The sequence below is a fragment of the Hoplias malabaricus genome, chromosome X2 (assembly GCF_029633855.1).
Source record: "Hoplias malabaricus isolate fHopMal1 chromosome X2, fHopMal1.hap1, whole genome shotgun sequence".
NCBI classification, from domain to species: Eukaryota; Metazoa; Chordata; class Actinopteri; order Characiformes; family Erythrinidae; genus Hoplias; species Hoplias malabaricus.
The window spans coordinates 11,463,293-11,484,374 of record NC_089819.1 but is presented as its reverse complement, the minus strand read 5'-3'; the positions used below and the strand labels follow the sequence as shown (position 1 = coordinate 11,484,374).

Here is a 21,082-nt window from a genome sequence, read left to right as displayed (position 1 = left end):
GATAAGTCTCTAGACACTTTCTCCTCCCCTGTTCCCCTGATGTGGGCTTTTCCTGCAGTCTTTGAAGGTATCACAGGAATTACGCCCTTAGGAATTTCAGGCAGAATCGATTTTTTTTCCTTGCGTTTTTCTCACCCTGGCAGAGTTTTAATTTCAGCTGCAATGAAGTAAGCACCGAGATGCGCCCATGAAAGAGATGCACTTCATCTTAAAATTCCCAGCAACACCTGAGAGCTGGCACTGTGGGGGCTTGATAAGAGTGTTTGTGTTCATTTCCCCTCTGTGTTTGAAGATTTTCTCTTTCCTGCGTTTATGTTCTTATTGTTAGGCTCAAGCCTCCAGGTGTTCAAACAGGTTTGGGTCCTACATATTGCCATTACTTTTATCGCATGCGGCAAAAATGAGATGCAGATTAGGAAATGCAGCTGTAAGTAAGGCAGCGCCAGTGCAGACTGTCAAATGGATTTTAAGCAATGGTGGGTGTTATGATTCAGTAAAGCAAAGAAAGATGTGGTGTCACAGATTTCAATAGAGCAAAATAAGGAGTGACTGAAAATGTGCCTTATACTAAATTTGTTGTTTGTATACTACTTTTATCATGATATAAGTGTAACATTAGAGACTTTAGAATGCCACAATCATTTACTCACAGTAGCAGAACACTTATTCTGGCCACAGCTCAGCACTATTGCAGGTTTTAGTACACTGTAAAAATACAATATAAGCAGCAGTCTAGGTAAACAGTCACTGTCACCAAAATGGAAATTTATAAATCACTTTACTGAGTTAAAGATCCATTATTTGGTTCTGGCTTCTGCATAGTAACAGCACTCAGTGAATAACATCCACCTCCAGAAGTATAGCAACCAAATGTTTAAAAAAATCAAACCAAGTTGTGACTGAGGGGCTGATGTTGTACCTGTGAGAGTGATGGTGGCTGTGATGTTTGCGTGTGCTGCTGTGTTTGTTGCGCCTTTTTCTCTCTGTTGTCTTCGGCTCTGGTGCTGGTTCTGGTTCTGGTTCTGTTGGCTCTACTGGGGTCACATTGCTTTTGGGTACCAACCTGCAACAACATAAGAACACAAGATTTTAATAACATTGATAAGCTACAATATTTCTTATAATTCTCATGCCTCAAAGTTCTTCAGCATTTTTCAAAACTGCAGCTAACACAACATGACAGACTGCATAACTCAACATACTTGGAGTAAAACACTAACTGCCAATTTAATAACGGACAAGCAGCTGGGTAATGAAACACTACAGTTAGTGCTTTTCCACCAAATGAACTTTGGTTCTTCAACCGGTTCCATTCCTGCTTCTTGGAACCTTGGTGCTCTCCAGTGAACTGGCCCACGTTTCCACCAGTTTAGATGAGAACAATTATACGTCATCAGCATGGGGCGTTGCTCGGTTCCAGCGTTAATGTGGCTGAATTCAGCACCATAGAGAAACGGATTGACTCCTGAAGGCATCAGTTTTTATTTTTTGTTTATAGTGGGTTCAGATCAAAGTGAGATATAACATGCGTGCAAATGTTCCAGAGTTCGGAGCCATTCTAATGAGCTTGTGAACAGCAGAGAAAAGTAGCCAACGTAGAGCAGCAGCTGTGGCCAAACCGCCTCGAGTTACACTCTGCAGCACCAAAAACCACATACAATTAGGATACCACTTTCCTATTATTTATTTATATAACACATTTAAATGACTGCGTCCAGCCCCACAGTGCCCTAACACTTTATTTGAAGTTCAAGCTCATTCTTGGGTTTCTTAAGCTTGCTACACCCACACAAGAACCAATGGTTCTTTTGTTCCAGCAGGGAACTAACTTTTCTGATTCATGAATCAATTAATGTTGATGGAATCACTACTGATGTGAAGGATGAAGAACCATCCTTACTATACAAAGAGAGAGAGAGAAGAGAGAAAAATGATGAAAAGGCCACCTCAAAATGTTGCAGTAAATACAGTCCAATGGAATAAATTTGGAATTTTTTTTTCCAATGTAGAAAAAAACAAATTATAGGATCAGCCAAAATTTCAGTCATTCATATTTTAAGTTCTATTTGCTGTAATACTGCAGCATTTCCACATCTTCCTCTCAGTCCTTCATGGATTCAGAGGTCATCTGCTCAGCATTTAAATGAGACGTCTGAAGGAAAAAAGCTTTTATTTACACGCTTCGTCTGATCTGACATTTCTGAAATCATTTCTGGATCTCAAGCTTGTCAGGCGTATCATCGCTGGGCTCCAGACTGAAGTGGAAAACCCAGAGAGGTCGTCCTTCACTGATGGAGGACAGTGGAAGTACGCTGCACAATTCCCTGTCTTCACCTTCTCCTCCTTTTATTATAAAACCAATTCCAAAAAAGTTGGGAGAGAAGGTGCAATGCAAATAAAAACAGAAAGCAGGGGTTTGTGACTCCCACTTTTGGTCATGAAACTGATGTCTGCAGCTCATTTCAAAATGAGATACTGGTCATTTTAGACAAGACTTGCCACTCTTCACAGCAAATTAACACTGTTAGTATAATAATTTATCACTCTTAGATTTAAGTTAACACTAATAGTGTTGATTTAACACTGGAGCATTTGCTATGTGACATAAAAGCACAGTAAATAATCTTAAATTTTAAATGCACTCAGTAGCTGCAGGAGTTTCAGGTATTGCACCCCTACAGCATATAATATCAGCAAAAGATGAAAAAGATGAAAGCAGAAATGTGACATCTCTGCATGCAAAGATCAATATGATACTGAAGGCACAGTTGAAGATTAGTGCTAAGGAAGAAAAGGAAAATATTCCACTTTTAAATGAAAATTGGTGATATAAGAAAAGGTGATGTAAGATAGTAGTAAACATGCTCATTACGCAACTTTGGAGAGGGTTACAGACTTTAAATAATTGTATGATTACATAAAAAGTTAATAATACAATGTCAAATTAATAAACTTTGCTTTCTGTTTGCACTACCATTTCACAAACATTGGAATCAAGGTTTGTATTATGTATCCAAATAGCAGACAAAATATACCAATAAACAAGTTTTATTTACTACAATGGCATTCAATGGAAGTGATTAAAAATGCTATGCTATTACACAAAACCTGTCCTGCTGTGCCTCATCATTCCTTCCAATTACATTTTAGCGGTGGAATAAATGAAATAACACCTTCAGTAGGACAACACAATTCTCCTCATTAACACTTCAGAAGACGTGTTGAAAACACTCTCGAAGACTTTAACTTCATCTGACCAGCGCATTTCATGTAATTGGGCCACTCTCCAGCAAAGTCGTTTTCAGAGTTTTGCCTAGTCCATTTATTACAAAGAACATGATTTGCTTAATAAACATCTGCAAAATGAGAGAAATCTCAAGGGCATTTAAAAGACACTTAAAAAGAGTCCATGGGAATTGGTTTAATAAAAAAAATTAATGCCATGTAATTTTCCAGAAAATGTACTACTTTTTTCCTGTTTTAATTATCAGGTAGTTCACACATTAAAATCGTCAACTTTTTAGGTGTATACATTCATTCATTCATTCATTCATTCATTCATTGTTTGTAACTGTTTATCTAGTTCACCGCTTATCTAGCCTACATGGAATCACTGGGCGCAAGGCAGGAACACACCCTGGAGGGGGTGCCAGTCCTTCACAGAGCAACACACACACACACACACACACACACACACATATAAACACACACACACATTCACTCATACCTATGGACACTTTTGAGTCACCAATCTACCTACCAATGTGTGCTTTTGGACCATGGGAGGAAACCGAAGCACACGGAAGAAACCCACACGAACACGTGGAGAACACATCAAACTCCTCTCAGACAGTCACCTGGAGCAAGACTTGAATTCACAACCACCGAGTCCCTGGATCTGTGTGACTGACACTACCTGCTGCACCACCCTGCCGCCCCTTAAGTGTATTCAGTGCCACTTTATTCTGGATATCTAATTGCTGTGTAGTTACATGTTTAAACTACATGTATTTACAGTGTAAATACTGGTGAAAACGGCTACTAGGCTACAAGAACAGCTATTTAAAAACATGTGTATCATGAGTTATAACCCATTACTGGGGTATCTTGACACATAAAACACCTGTGTTTGTGTAATAACACACCTCTGACAGACTGATGTGCTGTTTTTCTAACAAGACTTTCATTACTGTGACAGATGAATAACTATAACAATCAACAATATCTTGCAGAGTAAAAGCAGTTCATACAAAGGTAATTACCTTATTGTCTATTATTCTTCAAGATGTCTGTATTGGTGTTTTCTAACAGGTACCAAGAAAACACAGCACAAACATGAAAGGTGTGCTTTGCATGTAAATATAACTTCAAACTCTGTGGACTTCAGTAATACAATAATTCATCACAGCAGCTTCTACAGATAACCTTGTAATTGAATTTTCCTTTTAAAAAAACAGCAGCGGCTTTTGCAAGCTGCAGCAAATGGGCATCAGGTTCAGTACATTTTCACTTGCAATTTGTCTCACCATATTCAGTTGAATTCGTGTTGCATGACAGTTGCATTTAGCCAATCAGGAGAGAACCAAAGTCATCTGATTTGGTTCTGGTTTGTGTAAAAAGTGACTGCACCTTAAACTTTAAGGCATGTTTAATATTGGACTTTGACATCACAATTGATTCAATTAAAGAAAATATACTTTAAAGCTACCTAAGATAAATTCATGTATTTATACATTTAGATACACAAGCTGTAATTCTGCAATTCATTTGAAATAGTGAACACATCATCAGTAGTTAAACTGTTGTTACATGTATTGATATGTAATTACACAGTCATTTGAGGCCATATAATGTGCCATTGGTTATACTTGAGTACAATTTAATCTCTGTTCATTTCTGTTTCAGCTTTCCACTGTATTTCCACTCGTCAGTATTTCCAAACCTACACTGCATGCTCAGTAATGTAATGGCCTTCTACAGAAAAATGTCAGTCAGCCGAGATTAAAAGAGGAAACAATACTGCCATCAAGTACCTACAAACCTTTTATGGTGGTTTATTCAAATATGGTTTCAGCACCGTGGCAACGAGTGACGAGTAACTAGTCACAGGGAAAGTAGAAATTTCAATACATTAAGTCTCCTTACGGTTACAGATATTTAATCACACTCAGGAGCAGTCTCCATCCTCAATGCAAACTGATATCTAGAGGGGTATATAGTCCCAGAGAACTGGAGTGTGGAGCAACAAAACTGTTTTCAGGAATGACAGAGCACCATCTAATGCTGCTAAGAAAAGTTGAAGTGGTTTGTGATTATTCCTAAATTCACTAATGCTATTATGGCTAAATATCATTAAAGCCCCATAGAAAATCAGTGATTGGATCATGCCGTGAAGGACTGAGATACAGCAGCAAGAAACATTTTTTATAACAAAAGATCCCAGTGGAGTTTACCATTTAGTGCATACATTATAGAGATCAGAGGGGCTTTAATAGATCATCTAAATATGGACCGTTGACTTTTTGAGGTGTAATGGTTAATTGTGTCATGTGACTTATAGCAGTCCCACCCACTAGGCAGAACGCATCCGTGATCTTATTAGAGTTATTAGTAGTGATACTTGGAGTGCAAAAGCTTGTATATGTGATAGTTAGTCATAATTACAGATTCTCTTCCCTCTGTAGGTATTTTGTGTGTGTGTGTGTGTGGGGGGGGGGGGTGTATACCAGATGGAGCAGTATTAGACTCTCTCTCTCTCTCTCTCTCTGTGTGTGTGTGTGTGTGTGTGTGTGTGTGAGACTGTGTGTGTGTGTTTGTTAGGCTGATTGTAATGAGAGGTTAATCAGTCTCTCAGATTAAAGCTTGATTGCCTGTGTCTTCCTGCCGGAGGAGGAAACTCGTCCTCTTCCGCCCATGAATTAGCGAGGGCAGGGCAAAATCATGCTAATAACAGGCTGCATCCTCCACAGCCTCACTACGTGAAGAGAAAATATAAGGACCCTGCAGCTAAGCATGATCTGCTCAAATCAAAATGCAATATACTGCATTATGTTGTTTACATATTTGAACAAATACACTGAAAGTACTGCAATGTGCAAAACAGATGCATTGTTCCAAACTCTGCCTATCATTGGATATTTGAAGCACACTGTGATAATATATCAATAACGAAATGGGATGCGCTGGAGCAGCCTCACATGAGTCTGAGATCACTGTGCTCAGTGCTGTGTGTTGACCAGAACAGGTACAAATTCTGGCAGCACTGGGCTGTGTAGCAGTAGAACTGTGCTCTCTGGAGTACAGGAGTGCCATTACATAACACTGGGATGAGCTGAAGTGGTGTTTGTGATCCCGAACTAATTATCCAACATCAGTACTCGACCTTACAAATGCTTTCATGGCTGAATGCCATCAAACCCTCAAAGTAATGTTTCAACAGTCTAGTATTAAGCCTGTCCAGAAAAGTAGAAATATTTACTGGTGCAAAGATGAATGAATTGTATAACAGCGAAAATAATAAAAGCTTCTCTCCACAGTGCTCCTTATGACATAGAAGGGCTTTGGACAAAACCAACTATGAATCAGAATCTGAGCTTGAGAAGCGCTCAGGAGGTGGGGTTGGTTGTTTGGTTGTAATTGAAGGACAGGAAACCCAAATCTGAAGCACAGAGAGAGTGGATTAGTCAAACCACTGCTACAGCTCCTTTATTAGAGGGGTCCTTCTGTAGCTGTGGTGTTTGTCGTCATGTAGCGCTCTGGTAATTCCTCACTCTGAGAGCCTCGATGATGAGAACCTAAATGAAATCGATTCCTCCCTCCTCACATCACTTTTCCACCTGTCGGCCTAGAAACGAACAGGAGAAGCTTTCTTCTGACATACGCTGGGTGTCAAAAGTTTGAGAGCACTGAATTTGGAATTTTATCCTTATAGACTGTGAATTCAGGTACACAAAAGGACCCCCATTGTGAAGACAGATTTTCAACTGTGCACACTGCTTGTGTACCCTACGTTGAAATGACATTATATGGGACAGCAGAACATCACCCAAGTTCACCATGCTCAATGGTAAGCAGCAAATATAGAGGTATAAACCCCCAATGTTGTGCTATGGAATGGTGGCCCTCAAAGCTCCATGCCTTTAGGCCCTCAATGTCACTGTTGAGATATTAGCCAGAAAAATCACAGTTAGATATTTTCGACACATAATGTATAGTTCTAACATGCACACACACACACACACACACTCCAGTGAGGTTCTGCAATTGTAATCCATGAGGCTGAAGAGAGCACGGCTCCTGAGCCACTAACTGGGAGAATTCAGAGGCAACAATGGAGAAAAGATACTTGGAGCAAACAAAAACATGAGGAGAGGGAGTAGAAGGATGAAAAAAGGATGAAAGCATCAGATCTAAATCCCACTTTCAGTGCATGCACACTTACTGTATTTGAAAATCTCTTTGAACCGAGGCTTCTGCATCAGAACGAGTCATAAAATCTTAACTGTTGCTGTAAAATAATGTTTCAGCACGAGAGCACATAAGATATTTTTATGTGGGTTATTTTTTTGTTTGTTTTGGTACAATTTTACGAGTCTCCCACCCGGCCACCGAAATAAAATCATTATTCAGATGTTACTGGACGGTTATACACTGCAATTGTGACTTGTTTACAAACAAAGCGAAAGCCTTTAAGCCATTCTAATGGCGCAAATAAACAGCAAAGGACCATAAATCATGAACACTAATGCTGTCACACTCTCCATCTCCGTCCCGCAGTGCTGTTTTGTCTGACGTTTGTTGTTTTGTGTTCCTCTCTGTGCTGTAATCTGCTCTCTCTGCAGCTCTGTAATATTAGATCCCCCAGTAGTGGGACTTTGTGTGTGATTTTGTGTGTTTGTGTGTGTGTGTGTGTGTGTGTGTGTATTGTTGTGTTTTGGATGACTCATGGCACTTGGCTTAGGCCTTCTTTGATTCTCTGTCATACAGTGCACAGAGCCTGGAGTAAGGGGGATGGAGAGAGAGAGGGAGAATGAGATGGACAGAGAGAGAGAGAGAGAGAGAAAGAGAGAGAGAGAGAGAGAGAGAGAGAGAGAGAGAGAGAGAGAGGGAGGGAGAGAGGGCATGAGATGGACAGAAAAAGAAAGAAAGAAAGAGAGAGAGAGAGAGAGAGAGAGAGAGAGAGAGAGAGAGAGAGAGAGAGAGAGAGAGAGAGAGAGAGAGAGAGAGAGATGGTGTAGGATACATGGAACAAACCGCAGGAGAGGAAAAGTCATGCTCACCTCTGAGCGCACAAAAACAGAGGCTATTTATATCTCAAAATAACACTATATATATACACGCACTGCATATTAGTTATGCATACATGTGTAGTTAGTGCAAGATAAATTCAGCTGCCTGATGATGAGAATGTAGCCCTCTCATTCAAATACATATTTAAATTCATTTAAATTTAAATGATACTTTCAGAATTTTCAGCACCTGGACAGTTCTTACAAGAGAAATGCAGACAAACCAATGGGCATAATTTTTTGTTATATTATTGTATATTTTTGAGCCATAATCACAATTCTTTCTTTCATTCTTTGATATGAAACCACTTCATACTTATCAGGGAAGCTGTGGGTACAGAGCTTACCAAGAACCATTTGACGCAAGGAAGGAGCATACCCTTGACAAGAAGCCAATCCATCACAGGGCATCACGCACACTCAATAAATCACAAAAAAACTCACACCAATGGACAACTTTGCCCAGTCATTCTACCTAACAACATAAGCTTTGGACTGTGGTGCAACACATGAGCATCTGGAGGATACACACAGACACAGAAAGAATGCCCCAAACTCCTTAAAGACAGTGACCTGAGGCAAGTTTTAGACCCAGGACCTTGAAATATTGTGGCAGCTACACTACAGTAATGGGCGAAATGGAAAGGTATTTTCTTGGTACATGTTAGAAAACACCAATACAGACATCTTGAACAATAAATCTAATAGACAATAAGGTAATTACCTTTGTATGAACTGCTTTTATTCTGCTAGACATTTTTGATTGCAATTGTTATTCATCTATCACAGTAATGACAAAAGGTTATTTTCCGAATAATGTCTATAACAACCACAACCCTGAACTGGATAAGTGGTTACAGACAATGAATGTATGAATGAATGTCTAAAACAGACATTTAATGAACATATTTTTTTAGATGCAGTCAGATGAGGGGATAATATAAGGAACAAAGTGCCTTGCTGAGGTAATTTATGAGTGTAAAAATGGACCATGATTCATCATCATCTTGGCACTAGCAGGACAGGGAGGCCCTCAGTATAGTATAACAGTTAGCAGGAAAAACCCACAAACTGGGAACCCAAATACAGAATGTCCAGATAATGATCCCTTAGGCTGTAGGAGTATTATGCCATTTATAATCTTATATTAACTCAGTAAATATGTTACTCTTGTGACTGTGTCACTTCTTTGATCTAAATGACTTATCCATGACCATTCCACAAATACATTCTTTCATAACGACTGTTGCTAGGTTGGACAGGACAAAATTACACTGACCATTTTGGGAAATTGCAGTGCAGAACATAATTAGATATAGAATAATTTATTCGCTTATATGAAACATTCCACTGCTCTGTATTGCACACACACTTCCAAAAATATTTTTTGTATTTACAATGTTAACTTAAGAACTCTTTTTTAAGTTTTTCTTGAGAGTGAAAATTTGCACATTAGCTAACATGTTCTCGTGTTCTTACAGACTCCAGACTATTTATAAGTACACAGAAACAAGTGAAACTAACAAAAATGCTAATAACATTAGCATGCTAATTAGCCTTTGCTTATAATTAATTATTTAAAAACTCAATAAACATTCAACATACCGTTGTTGTCTACATTATCGTTCACTTCACCAGGAAGTCCTTCAATAAAAGACCTGTTAGTGCCAAACTTAAGCAGCAAGTGTGAAAAACATGTCCTATCGTGCATGGAAGTTAAAGCTAGCCATTTCTGCTTTTCAAACTGCTGCTAAAACAATGCTACTGCTCAGCTCAACATTTGGAGGAGATTGCTGACAGCCCAGATCAGTTATATTAAGCAACAGATGCTTATGCTTTTTGCTATTGTGCTGCGTGATGGGGTAAATAGACAATCAATTGTGCTGTTTTCGGCTCCAGGTCTTAGCTGGGGCATCAACTGGGATTGAATTTACAATCTCCCATTGGATCAATGCTTTGTGAGTATTTCTAATGAAGTGGCCACTCAATATAGGTACATTATCAGTGTTTCTAATGCTGAATGTTTCACCACTGTACGGACAATAAATGGAAAAACAAAAACACAGTTCCAGTTTTCTGTTGCTAAAAGTTCCAATGTTTTGGGCAGAGAGAAAAAAAAACACCTATGGAGTTTTAAAGGGGGGGAGGTGGAGGTTAAACAGAATCAGAATCTTTCCATTCCTGCAATAATTACCTCCTGTGCAGTGTAATTATTTACTGTTTATACAATAAGTGCAGGGAGTCAGCAGAACGACTTGGTAAGGCATCATGGGAGATGGTGACAGTAGTGAAAGCCTCCGCAGGGACAAAACAAAGACTGATATACGAACGGGCTTTTAATTTCCATCCCCCACTGGCAAAGTATAACATGCTGCTTCAAGCTGTTTTCATACATCCGAGATGGCATGGACACACACACACACACACACGCACTTACACAACCTGCTGTTAAACTGCTGATCACACATTCCACACACACACACACACACACACACACACACACACACTGTCAGCTTATATGAACAGATTGTTCACAAATATGAAATCCTCCATAAAATGGCTAAAACAAATCGAATCTCCCTCTTCATCCGTCCATGTTCTATTCAAATTCCAAACAACACTCATTTATTTATACCATTTTCTGCTTCTTATAGCCACAACCTTCCTCAGCTTGTCCTTGTTTTTCTTCACAGTTTGTGATGTTCAAGTCAATTTTGTTTGCATGGCCATTTTCATAATGCACATGTTCATAAAGCAGCTCCGGTAGAAGTGGCAGAGGGAAAAAAACACCCTTCATGAGAATGAGAAAATACAGAGAAGATGAGATAGAAAGACTCAGAAGAACCTAGGCTCAAAATAGAAACTTCCTAAGAGTATGAGCAAGAAGCATTAAGAAGAACTGAGGCTTAAGACAAAGCTTGAGGATGAAACTAGGAACACTAAAAACTAAGTTATATATAGAGCTCTCTCCATAAAACCATTTCAGAGAATTTCTTAGAATTATTTTATATAGCGAGAGAAATATATATATCTTTATTTTCTATGCTCTGCAGTGGTCTGATTGGTCATGAGTTTATGTTGCATGGGGGGGACTGGATTTGATCGCCTTGTGTTGCTGTTTGTGTGGTGCTTGGTGTGTTCTCTCTATGTCTGCTACTCAGCCACAGGAGTTGTGCTCATGTGTTCCTAGTGCCATGTGAAATGGCAGGGTTGCATCAGGAAGGGCATCCAGCATAAAACCTGAGCCAAATCTGTTGTGCAAATGGTTGGCAGGTGATTCACTGTGGCAACCCCTTGCTGAGGCAGCCAACAGTGGAACAAAAACAACAACAGTCTTATTCCAAAATATCCTTTGACCGGCACGGTGGCTTGGTGGTTAGCACATTTGCCTCCCAGCGCTGGGATTTTGGATTCAAGTCCTATCTGGGTGGAGTTTCCATGTTCTCCCCGTGTCTGCATGGGTTTCCTCCGGTTTCCTCACACAGTCCATAATCATGAAGATTAGGTGAATTGGCTTCTGTAATAACTGTCCTGGTGCAAGTGAATGTGTGTGTGCCCAGATATGGATTGGCGCTCTGTCCTGAGTGAAACCCTAGTGCCCGATGCAGTCCTCCAGGTGGACAGTAGTTCCTGGTTGAGAGTATGCTGTGCACGTTTGGATGTCACTTCTCACCAGTGTGTATGGATTGTAAAGCATCCTTGGGTATCTAGAAAAGCGCTATATAAGTGTAACAATGAATAAATAAATCAACAACATATTTAGGTTTCTAATAACGTTTTGTGTGAGTGAAATATATTATATATTTTTTTCTATTAAAGTGGCCACTGGAAGTACAAGGATGGACAAGGGTGTCTATTAAAGTGGCCACTCAATGTAAGTACTCTGTAGGTGTTTCTAATAAAGTGGCCAGTAAATACAAGATAAGCATTTCTAATAAAGGGCAAAGGACTGTAGCTTGAATGATTTACCAGCCACATCTATCATAATGGCATATAATTACTTTATTCACCCAGGACATAACCTTTATCCTCCAAAATGTGCTGTATTTAATATTAACAGACGTTGTTTAGTAGAGAATAGCAGACTTCCACTACAGGCTGAAGGCCCAATTCAAAGCATTAGTTTCCATAATGAGACAAACAAAACGACCATGTACAGTGGCCAAATTAAAGCTGGACAAGGCTGCCAGAGGACAACACACATTAAACAAGGTGCTACATTACACACATACACACACAGACACACAGACACACCACAGTAACCCTTGATTTACGAGCCCCTCATCCCCCCTGTGGTTCGGAAGACCATCCAGCACTATTAGCCCTGTCATATTCACAGCTGAACAATTGATAATCGTTATCATAAAAAATGAGTGCAAGAGAGATAATGAAGAGGAAAGGAGATGACTGAGTGTGTTAATTAAAGATGGATACTGATTATGCTCTCCTGGGCACCAGCTATTAAAAGTGGAATGATGATGAGTTTGTTTGTGTAACATTAAGGTTAGAGCAGATTTTTTTGGTTTGATAAAATAATGCTGTTTTCAGCAATGTTGGGTTTAGTATATTTAGCCATGACAAGACCAGAAAAGGAAGCAAAAAGCAGATCATCCGTATTCATCTCAAACCAACAGTGCTCACAATATACAAACACTCATGTTAGAATATACGAGCACTTTTCATAGCACATGCACTATTATGTTGTTCTGTGCTCTTCCCAGCTGCAGGGTCCTGGGATCCTGGGTTTGTATTTCATCTCCAGTCACTGACTGTGGTGGACGGATTGGCCCCATTACCCAGTTATAATGAGGATACCTTGGTTCTTATATATGAGCTATTTATATCGCAGGGAGTGGCATGGTGGCGCAGCAGGTAGTGTCGCAGTCCCACATATTCAGGGACCTGGAGGTTGTGGGTTCGAGTCCCGCTCCGGGTGACTGTCTGTGAGGAGTTGGTGTGTTCTCCCCGTGTCCGTGTGGGTTTCCTCCAGGTGCTCCAGTTTCCTCCCACAGTCCAAAAACACACGTGGATTGGTGACTCAAAAAAAGTGTCCGTAGGTGTGACTGAATGTGTGAGTGTGTGTGTTGCACTGTGAAGGGCTGGCGCCCCCTCCGGGGTGTATTCCCGCCTTGCGCCCAATGATTCCAGATAGGCTCTGAACTGGAAGCGGTTACAGACAATGAATGAATTTATATCGCTACTGCATATTCTAAGCCAGGTATTTAATTAAAGTTTAATAAGGCCCAGTTAAAGAACATTTCCTCAAGCCAAGGTCTGGATGATCATAATCTCTAACTTGTATCTGTGCCATATACTTTATACTGAAGGAGCCTTATAATAATCAAATATATTTTCAACAATATTTATTAGTTTGGAAAAACTGGAAAAAACAATCTTATTTTAAGTAAGTATTTTTTTTAATGTGCATATTAAAATAATGGGCCTGATGTCTTATAGTCACAGGTGACTTTACTGCTTTTCCCCAATTGCTTCTCAATATTGTCATCAATACTGATGACCTATTTTGGCTGAAGGATGCGACTTTAGCTGTAGCCAGCAAGCGGAATTGTAATCAGCAAGCTGGTTGTTTTTTGCTAAAGTGAAAGACTTTATCTATAAACAGACTCCATGTCCATTATAACGTGTTTACCACACACAAATCTGTCATCCCAAAAGTGTTCTAAAAGAGCTTTTTTCTCATCCCGTCTGCTATTCTTACTGGCCCCAGGACAGTGGTGTTTGTAGCCCTGCTCTGTGTTTCTCTCAATCGAGTCTCAGCGCTCATCATAATGCACAGATCTGATTGGCTCAGTAGTGTCATTTGTGATATTTACAACACAAGTGATTGGTCTGTGAGTTTCCTGGACCTCTAAACCTATACTGTAATGATTAAAAAGTTACACCATTTCATTCAATACTAAATAGTTCTGAAGAGTTTATCATTTATAGGTTCAGGTCTGGAGAAGAGAGGACATCATCTGTGTCTACAGCAGCAGTGCTGTGGTCTGATCAACTCATACAAAGTGGAACTGATAAATGGACATTGAGTATAGATACAAGGTGGGCATTTCTTATCAAGTGATCATTCGGTGTTTTATTTATTTATTTATTTATTTATTTATTGTCTGTCACCACTTATCCAATTCAGGGTCTGATCCAAAATTACTTGGAAAAAATTAATAGGCATTTATGTTTATTAAATAAACATAACTACAGATTAACTACAGGTTAACTACAGACATGAATCACAGAATCACAGGGTTGATCCATTAAAACATTAAAACTCAGTAGAAATGGCTCAGTGAATACATATGAATGCGTAATCACTATCAGATGAGTGCTTTTTGCTTTGTGTTTTCTACTAGTGTGCATGTTTAAGTGTGAGTCAACACTCATCACCACTTCACAAATGGGTCAGAAACTGATAAAGAATAAACAGAGAAACAGAGTGGAGGACTTGGTGATAATTACTGAGCCGTCTCTCTCTCTCTCTCTCTCTCTCCCTCTGTCAGGCAGACACTCTTTCAAACACTTATAACTCTTAAAACAACAGCAGATGCGAAGAGAAAGCCCCATGGCAGCTCACACACATTTTGGCCATTTGCTCTGTTGAAGTAAAGTAGGAACGTTCATTCTACCAGCTTCTTCTGGTATTACCTTCATTTCCACTATTAGAAGAGTGAAAGCGAAACTGCTCCCAGGTGAGTCCAGAAAAAGTTCAACTCTAATTCTGTTTTCACAGAGAGATAATGGGCCGTCTGCTCCAAAGCACATTTCCACTTTTATGGCCTTACCTGCTGTGACAGCGGAAACATCCTACAGTGAATTCTGAATGTGGATCTCTGTTCTAAAAGACTGTTTAGATGTCCCACATGTCCAAGCAAATACCTGTGTGAACTCAGGCCAACCCAAAAACTTTCTCTAATTGTCTAATTATTCTGTGAGACCAGTCTAGAGAGAGAGAGAGAGATTTTTAATGTTTAATGAAAAAAAAGACTAAATTAAAATTACAGACTCCATTGTACAAAAACTAAGTTTAAACATATTTGAATCAAATGGTTGAATCAAGTGATTCCTTTGCACGGACCTGGCCAAGTTTACCTATGTGATTGCACAGCTATCTGTGAAACACTAGGGAGGTAGTGTGCTAATATTGGTCTACATGTGTTTACAGGTTTATGGGAGGTGACATTTGTGAATGACAAAGGACTGAATGAAAATATTAGACACTATTAAGATGCTTGGCAAAAAAGAAATGATAAAGATTCTAAAAACTCAGTAAAAAGTAGGCCATAATTCCTTAAGCAGGAGAAAGTGAATACACATAAAATACACATAGTACCTTTGTTGTAGCTCCTTTGAACCCTTCATTATTGTTTCACCAGCCAATCACTCCTGTTTTATATACTAATTCATTCAATCATTCATTGTCTGTAACCGCTTACCCAGTTCAGGGTCCAGAGCCTTCCTGGAATCACTGGGCACAAGGCAGGAATACAACCTGGAGGGGGCACCAGTCCTTCACAGTGGCCACACACACACACACACACACACACACACACACACACACACACACACACACACACACTCACTCACACCTATGGTACTTTTGAGTTGTCAACCCACCTACCAACGTGTGTTTTTGGACTGTGGGAGGAAACCGGAACACGCGGAGGAAACCCACGCGGACACAGGGAGAACACACCAACTCCTCACAGACAGTCACCCGGAGCGGGAGTCGAACCCACAACCTCCAGGTTCCTGGAGCTGTGTGACTGCGACACTACCTGCTGCCAAAAACTAAATATGTGTGTATGTGACAGAGTGTACGTGTTTGTGTGTGTGAGAGAGAGAGCTTCCTGCTGCCTCCATAAAGAAAATAACATGCATGTCATCTTGAGGGAGGAATAAAAATCACAGCACCAAACCTCATTATATGGCAGAGACAATGGGTCTTGCTAAATCCCAAACGAATGAGGGAAGGTAATTGATTTCTGGTGTCTCCTTCAGGAGAGAGGGGGAGAGCAAGAGAGAGAGAGAGAGAGAGAGAGAGAGAGAGAGAGAGAGAGAGAGAGAGAGAGAGAGAGAGAGAGAGAGAGAGAAGAGAGAGAGAGAGAGAGAGAGAGAGATATGAGTAAATCTCCTCTGGCTGGTGCAGCCAGGTCCGGAATTGGCCATCCTATTTGGCTCTCTGCATGAAGACTCGGCCGAACGATACGAGAGGACATGAAGGATTTAAGGCCAATTCAGACAGATTTAACAGCTTTATTCCTAACCTCTGATCCTCCCCCATCCTGCCTCCTGCACATACTTCGATAGGCAAGAAAACACCAACTCACTTCCCTGTACACACAGGGCATCAACTCAGAATCACATCCAGAAATACATTTAAATAAATACCCCATGTTTTGATTCAGAATTTCAATGGCCTAATACACTAATATATGATGAAATTAACATTTTCAAGGTAATGTATTGGTAATGTATCAAGTTCAATTAAAAGTGCATTATCCAAAACAAAAACAAACAACAACAATTTAACAACAAAAGGAAAATATTCCCAAGTGTTTCTGTCCATCCTTAAACTGTGTAAATACAACACAACACTGAAAAGATACATACCTGTGTAGAAGCTGTTAAAATCTGGTATTCCTGCATACTTCCATAAAGCAATCTCCATGCACCAGATTGTTTCCCCTACATGCCCCTAATCTACAGCTGAGACTGGGCTTTTACTCTAAATAGAACTGTTCATTTTTCACATGCCTTTCTTTATTAACACAACTCTTAACACACAGATAACTGATGGAGTTACAGACTACTGTACATTCATTTTAACGCCATAATTTTTCATTCAAACTGCTCATGTTTGGAACTCAGTTACAGCACTGACAAGTGTTGTGTGAGCCAGATGTTGGCCCAGATTTAATCCACAACACACCTGATGTCTGGCCCATATAAGATGTATCTGAAGTGGAGCTGAGGCAGACCAAAAGACAGCTGCAGATATGGGCCAAATATGGGAAAAACATTCATTGCTATCATTTTCTTTTTTAGTCTTGGTTCCTCTGATATGGCGGCACAGTGGCGCAGCAGGTAGTGTCGCAGTCACACAGCTCCATGGACCTGGGGGTTGTGGGTTCGATTCCCGCTCCGGGTGACTGTCTGTGAGGAGTTTGGTGTGTTCTTCCTGTGTCTGCGTGGGTTTCCTCTGGGTTCCTCCCGTGCTCTGGTTTCCTCCCACAGTCCGAAAACCCATGTTGGTAGGTGGACTGGTGACTCAAAAGTGTCCGTAGGTGTGAGTGTAAGAGCGAATGTGAGTGTGTTGCACTGTGACTGGCGCCCCCTCCAGGGTGTGTTCCCGCCTTGTGCCCAATGATTCCAGGTAGGCTCTGGACCCACCGTGACCCTGAACTGGATAAGCAGTTACAGATAACGAATAAATGAATGAATGGTACCTCTGACGGTTTCTTTTCTGTGCTCTGAGAGCACTCAGCTCACTCACTTGGGGATCTACAGCTGCTTTATTAAACCAATCTGCTTTATTAAAAATCATTCTATAAATTACATTTTATTGAACTGAAGAAGAGGAACTTTGAAAATGGACTTGGATTATGAAAAGATGGAAATACAACTGAACTTTGGTCTCTTTACTCTTTGTGCTAAATGGTATGAATTATAAACTGAATTACATTTTAGTCAGTGTAGCTTCTTTTTATTCATACAAAATTGTGATGGATAGGTAGGAAGGCCATGCAATTCATTATGCTGAAGGCAAACCTCTGGAAGATTTAAGATAATTACAGAACAAAATACACCTGGATGAGAAAATAAACCTTTTTTTCTACAGGTGGTCCCTCTTTACTAACACTCGACACTAGCTTTTGTTGAGGAAGACAGCTCGCACACCATGAGCTGCAGTCACTGGGAAGACAAGTGAGGTTGGTTTTGTTCAATTATCGCAGCCTGATGATAAAATGGAGCAACATAATGGCTTGATTAATTTCCTTATCACAGCAAGCACAAAGAGTAATTATGGCCAAGTGCACTGCTTGGTGATCCTGCTATCCATCACTCCAAAGCACCCTCCACTCGCTCCGATCACTTCCACCTTAAACACAACAAATTAGCTTCTTTCTCTGCAATGACTTTCCCTGGTAGCCAAGGAGCTGATAATTGGGGTACACACACACACTTTCATACACACCTTCTTCACCTTCTCCCTGACTTCAAAATCAACCACCACAACATTATTCACAGAAAACAACACCATGAGAATAGCTAATCAGCATTGAGAGAATATAAATGCACATGCTAAAAATTGCAATTGGGTGTTCTTAAGATGGGTGTTAGGTAATGATGGTTAAAATGCTGTGTTGGAAAATACATGTTTAGTGTACTCTTAGCTTCCTGATGTCTGCTGTTTACACCCTGTGGCTTTGTACAATGTGGTCTGATTTGACAGGCTTTTACATGGCACAAAAGCTAAATAAGTGAAAGGCTAGAGTAATTGCCCATTGCTTTTCTTTTCCCTATTCATCTCCAACCGCATTACAGGTAGCAACCATTTTACAAAACCTTAGCAAATGTACATTGTAAGTTCACAGGATTATGATGGGATTCAATGAAAAAAAACATTGCACAATATAAAATGAAAATGTGTTATGGCACTTTTCCACTGCGTGGAACCTACACGATTCGACTTGACTCGGCTCTTTTGCTTTTCCACTGGACAAATCTGGTGCATGTTCCCTGGAACCGGGTAAATTTTCAGTCCCAGCTCACTCCAGGTTCCAACGGTACTGAGTAGGTACTAAATGGTGAAGCGTAAACCCTGCAGAGCGCAGATTGGCCAGAGCCATGTCTCCTTAGCTCGATGGCTGACAAATATTTGTAGTGAAAGCCGAACCTGCAACAAGCAAAACTGATCTGTGAGAACTGGGGCACGGAGCAGTGTTCGGTCCAAAAACTAAAACACACAAATACATGAGTAAACAGCGCTTAACTTTACCACCATCGTTGTTGTGTATTTCAAAGCCAGTGAATTCTGTTAGAGATGGGGATTTGCGACGTCACCGGCTCCATTTCGCAGGGGAGCCCTGCCAGTGGAAAAGTCCAGAAGTGTCTGCATGTGTGTGTGATGATGAATAAGTGAAGTTAGATTGATGATGAAGCTCAAGGGAACCACTCCAAATGGAGCCAATTGGTGTCATGTTTTTGGGGTTAATTTTTGTTTAAAGAGTTTTAAGATTTTTTTTTTCTTTTGTAATCCAACCACAAATATGTGACATTTGTGTCAACATTTGACTTAATTTAATTAATATAATAATTTTTTGACTGAGATAATCCTTTCAAAATGTTAAAATATGTTCATAATTTGTCCATGAAAACCAGAAAAAATTAAGCCTCAAATTCTCTGCTGAAGCCACCAGACACCTACCTCAACTATGTCAAAGTTTCAAATCCCAATTAAAAAAAAAAAAAGTTATTACGTTAAAGTACACTGAATATTTCACATGTTTTCTTCTCATTTAAAGGTAACTTTTTTTGCACATGATTTTTGTTAAGAGAGTAACAACACATTCTCACGGTCTCTCTCTCTCTGTCTCTGTCTCTCTACTCCTTCGTCCAGCACAAAAATCAAACTGTTACAAAAGGTTCTTTGAGCGATGCCTTAGAAGAACCATTTTTGGTTTCATTAAGAACCATTTTTGCCACTCCGACTTCAAAATAATTTTTTATTCTTCACATTCACACATCTTAAAATGGTTCTTCTATGGCACTGCTCAAAGAACCCTTTGAAGCACCTTTATTTGTAAGAGTGTAAGTTGTCTACTGCATGCAGGCCTTGAACCCCAGGACAACAATAAAGAAGCTCTCTCTCTCTCTCTCTCTCTCTCTCTCTCTCTCTCTCTCTCTCTCTCCCTCTCTCTCTCTCTCTCTCTCTCAGATTAAAATTCATCCCAACTACACTTGAGCCAGGCCCAGCAGATTGTAATTACATGTGTTACAAAACACAGCTAAAGTGTGTGAGGGTAAGACCGGGTCATGAGGGAATTAGTTCGGGGAGAACGCCAGACATTGCTCTGTTCATATCAACACTGCCACCATGTGCGGTGTCTTAGCAACAAGCCATCCATCCAGGCACCGAGTGTGTGGTTCAGGCTGTCATTTTAATCTGTGCTATTTGCTGCCTTAAATTTCCAGAGAACGTGAAAGCAGCTGCTACAATGGCCCAGTCATTACAGGTCAAAGAGTAGCTGATGCAATCAAAGCCAATTTGAACTGGCCGTATTAGGTTGGAAGTGGGCAGTGGAATTTGATTGATACACAAAAGCATATATTATTATCTTTGTAAAGCAGTTTAACCATAGTGTTATTAACCAATTGTTTCCATATTTTTTAGAGTAATATCACCAACACTGCTTTTGGCTGGGTTGATCAATAGTTGATCAATATCAAACACATGTAGGAATATATACACAGAATATGCAAGTTGCTGCAATCCATATTGGATGGATGGATGGTTCTAGTTGTTTGAAGGGACCCATAACAAGACCACCATTATTAAGGGGTTAATTCTCATCATCTTATTTTCCATGACAGCACGGACAGGGCCATGTTTGTTTACTTTATGTTAGACCTTCCACCGAGGCGAATCCCTTGATATTGATTACAGCCACAGCGATAATAAGCACACAAACATGCAATTTTCTGTGTGTGTGTGTGTGAGGTTCACAGACTGCTGCAGTGATGTGTTTGTGGAAACAGTAAATGTCTCAGCTTCAGATGGA

The 21,082-nt window shown here is 40.0% G+C and overlaps 1 protein-coding gene across 1 annotated transcript in view; it reads right to left on the bottom strand.

Annotated features, from left to right (window-relative positions):
- Positions 1-21,082, bottom strand: part of LOC136676195 (serine/arginine repetitive matrix protein 4-like) — an 89,642-nt gene that overhangs the window by 27,419 nt on the left and 41,141 nt on the right. The window contains exon 2 of the mRNA XM_066653038.1: positions 920-1,063. Within this exon, the coding sequence (XP_066509135.1) occupies positions 920-1,063 (144 nt within the window). The remainder of the gene's footprint in view (positions 1-919; positions 1,064-21,082) is intronic.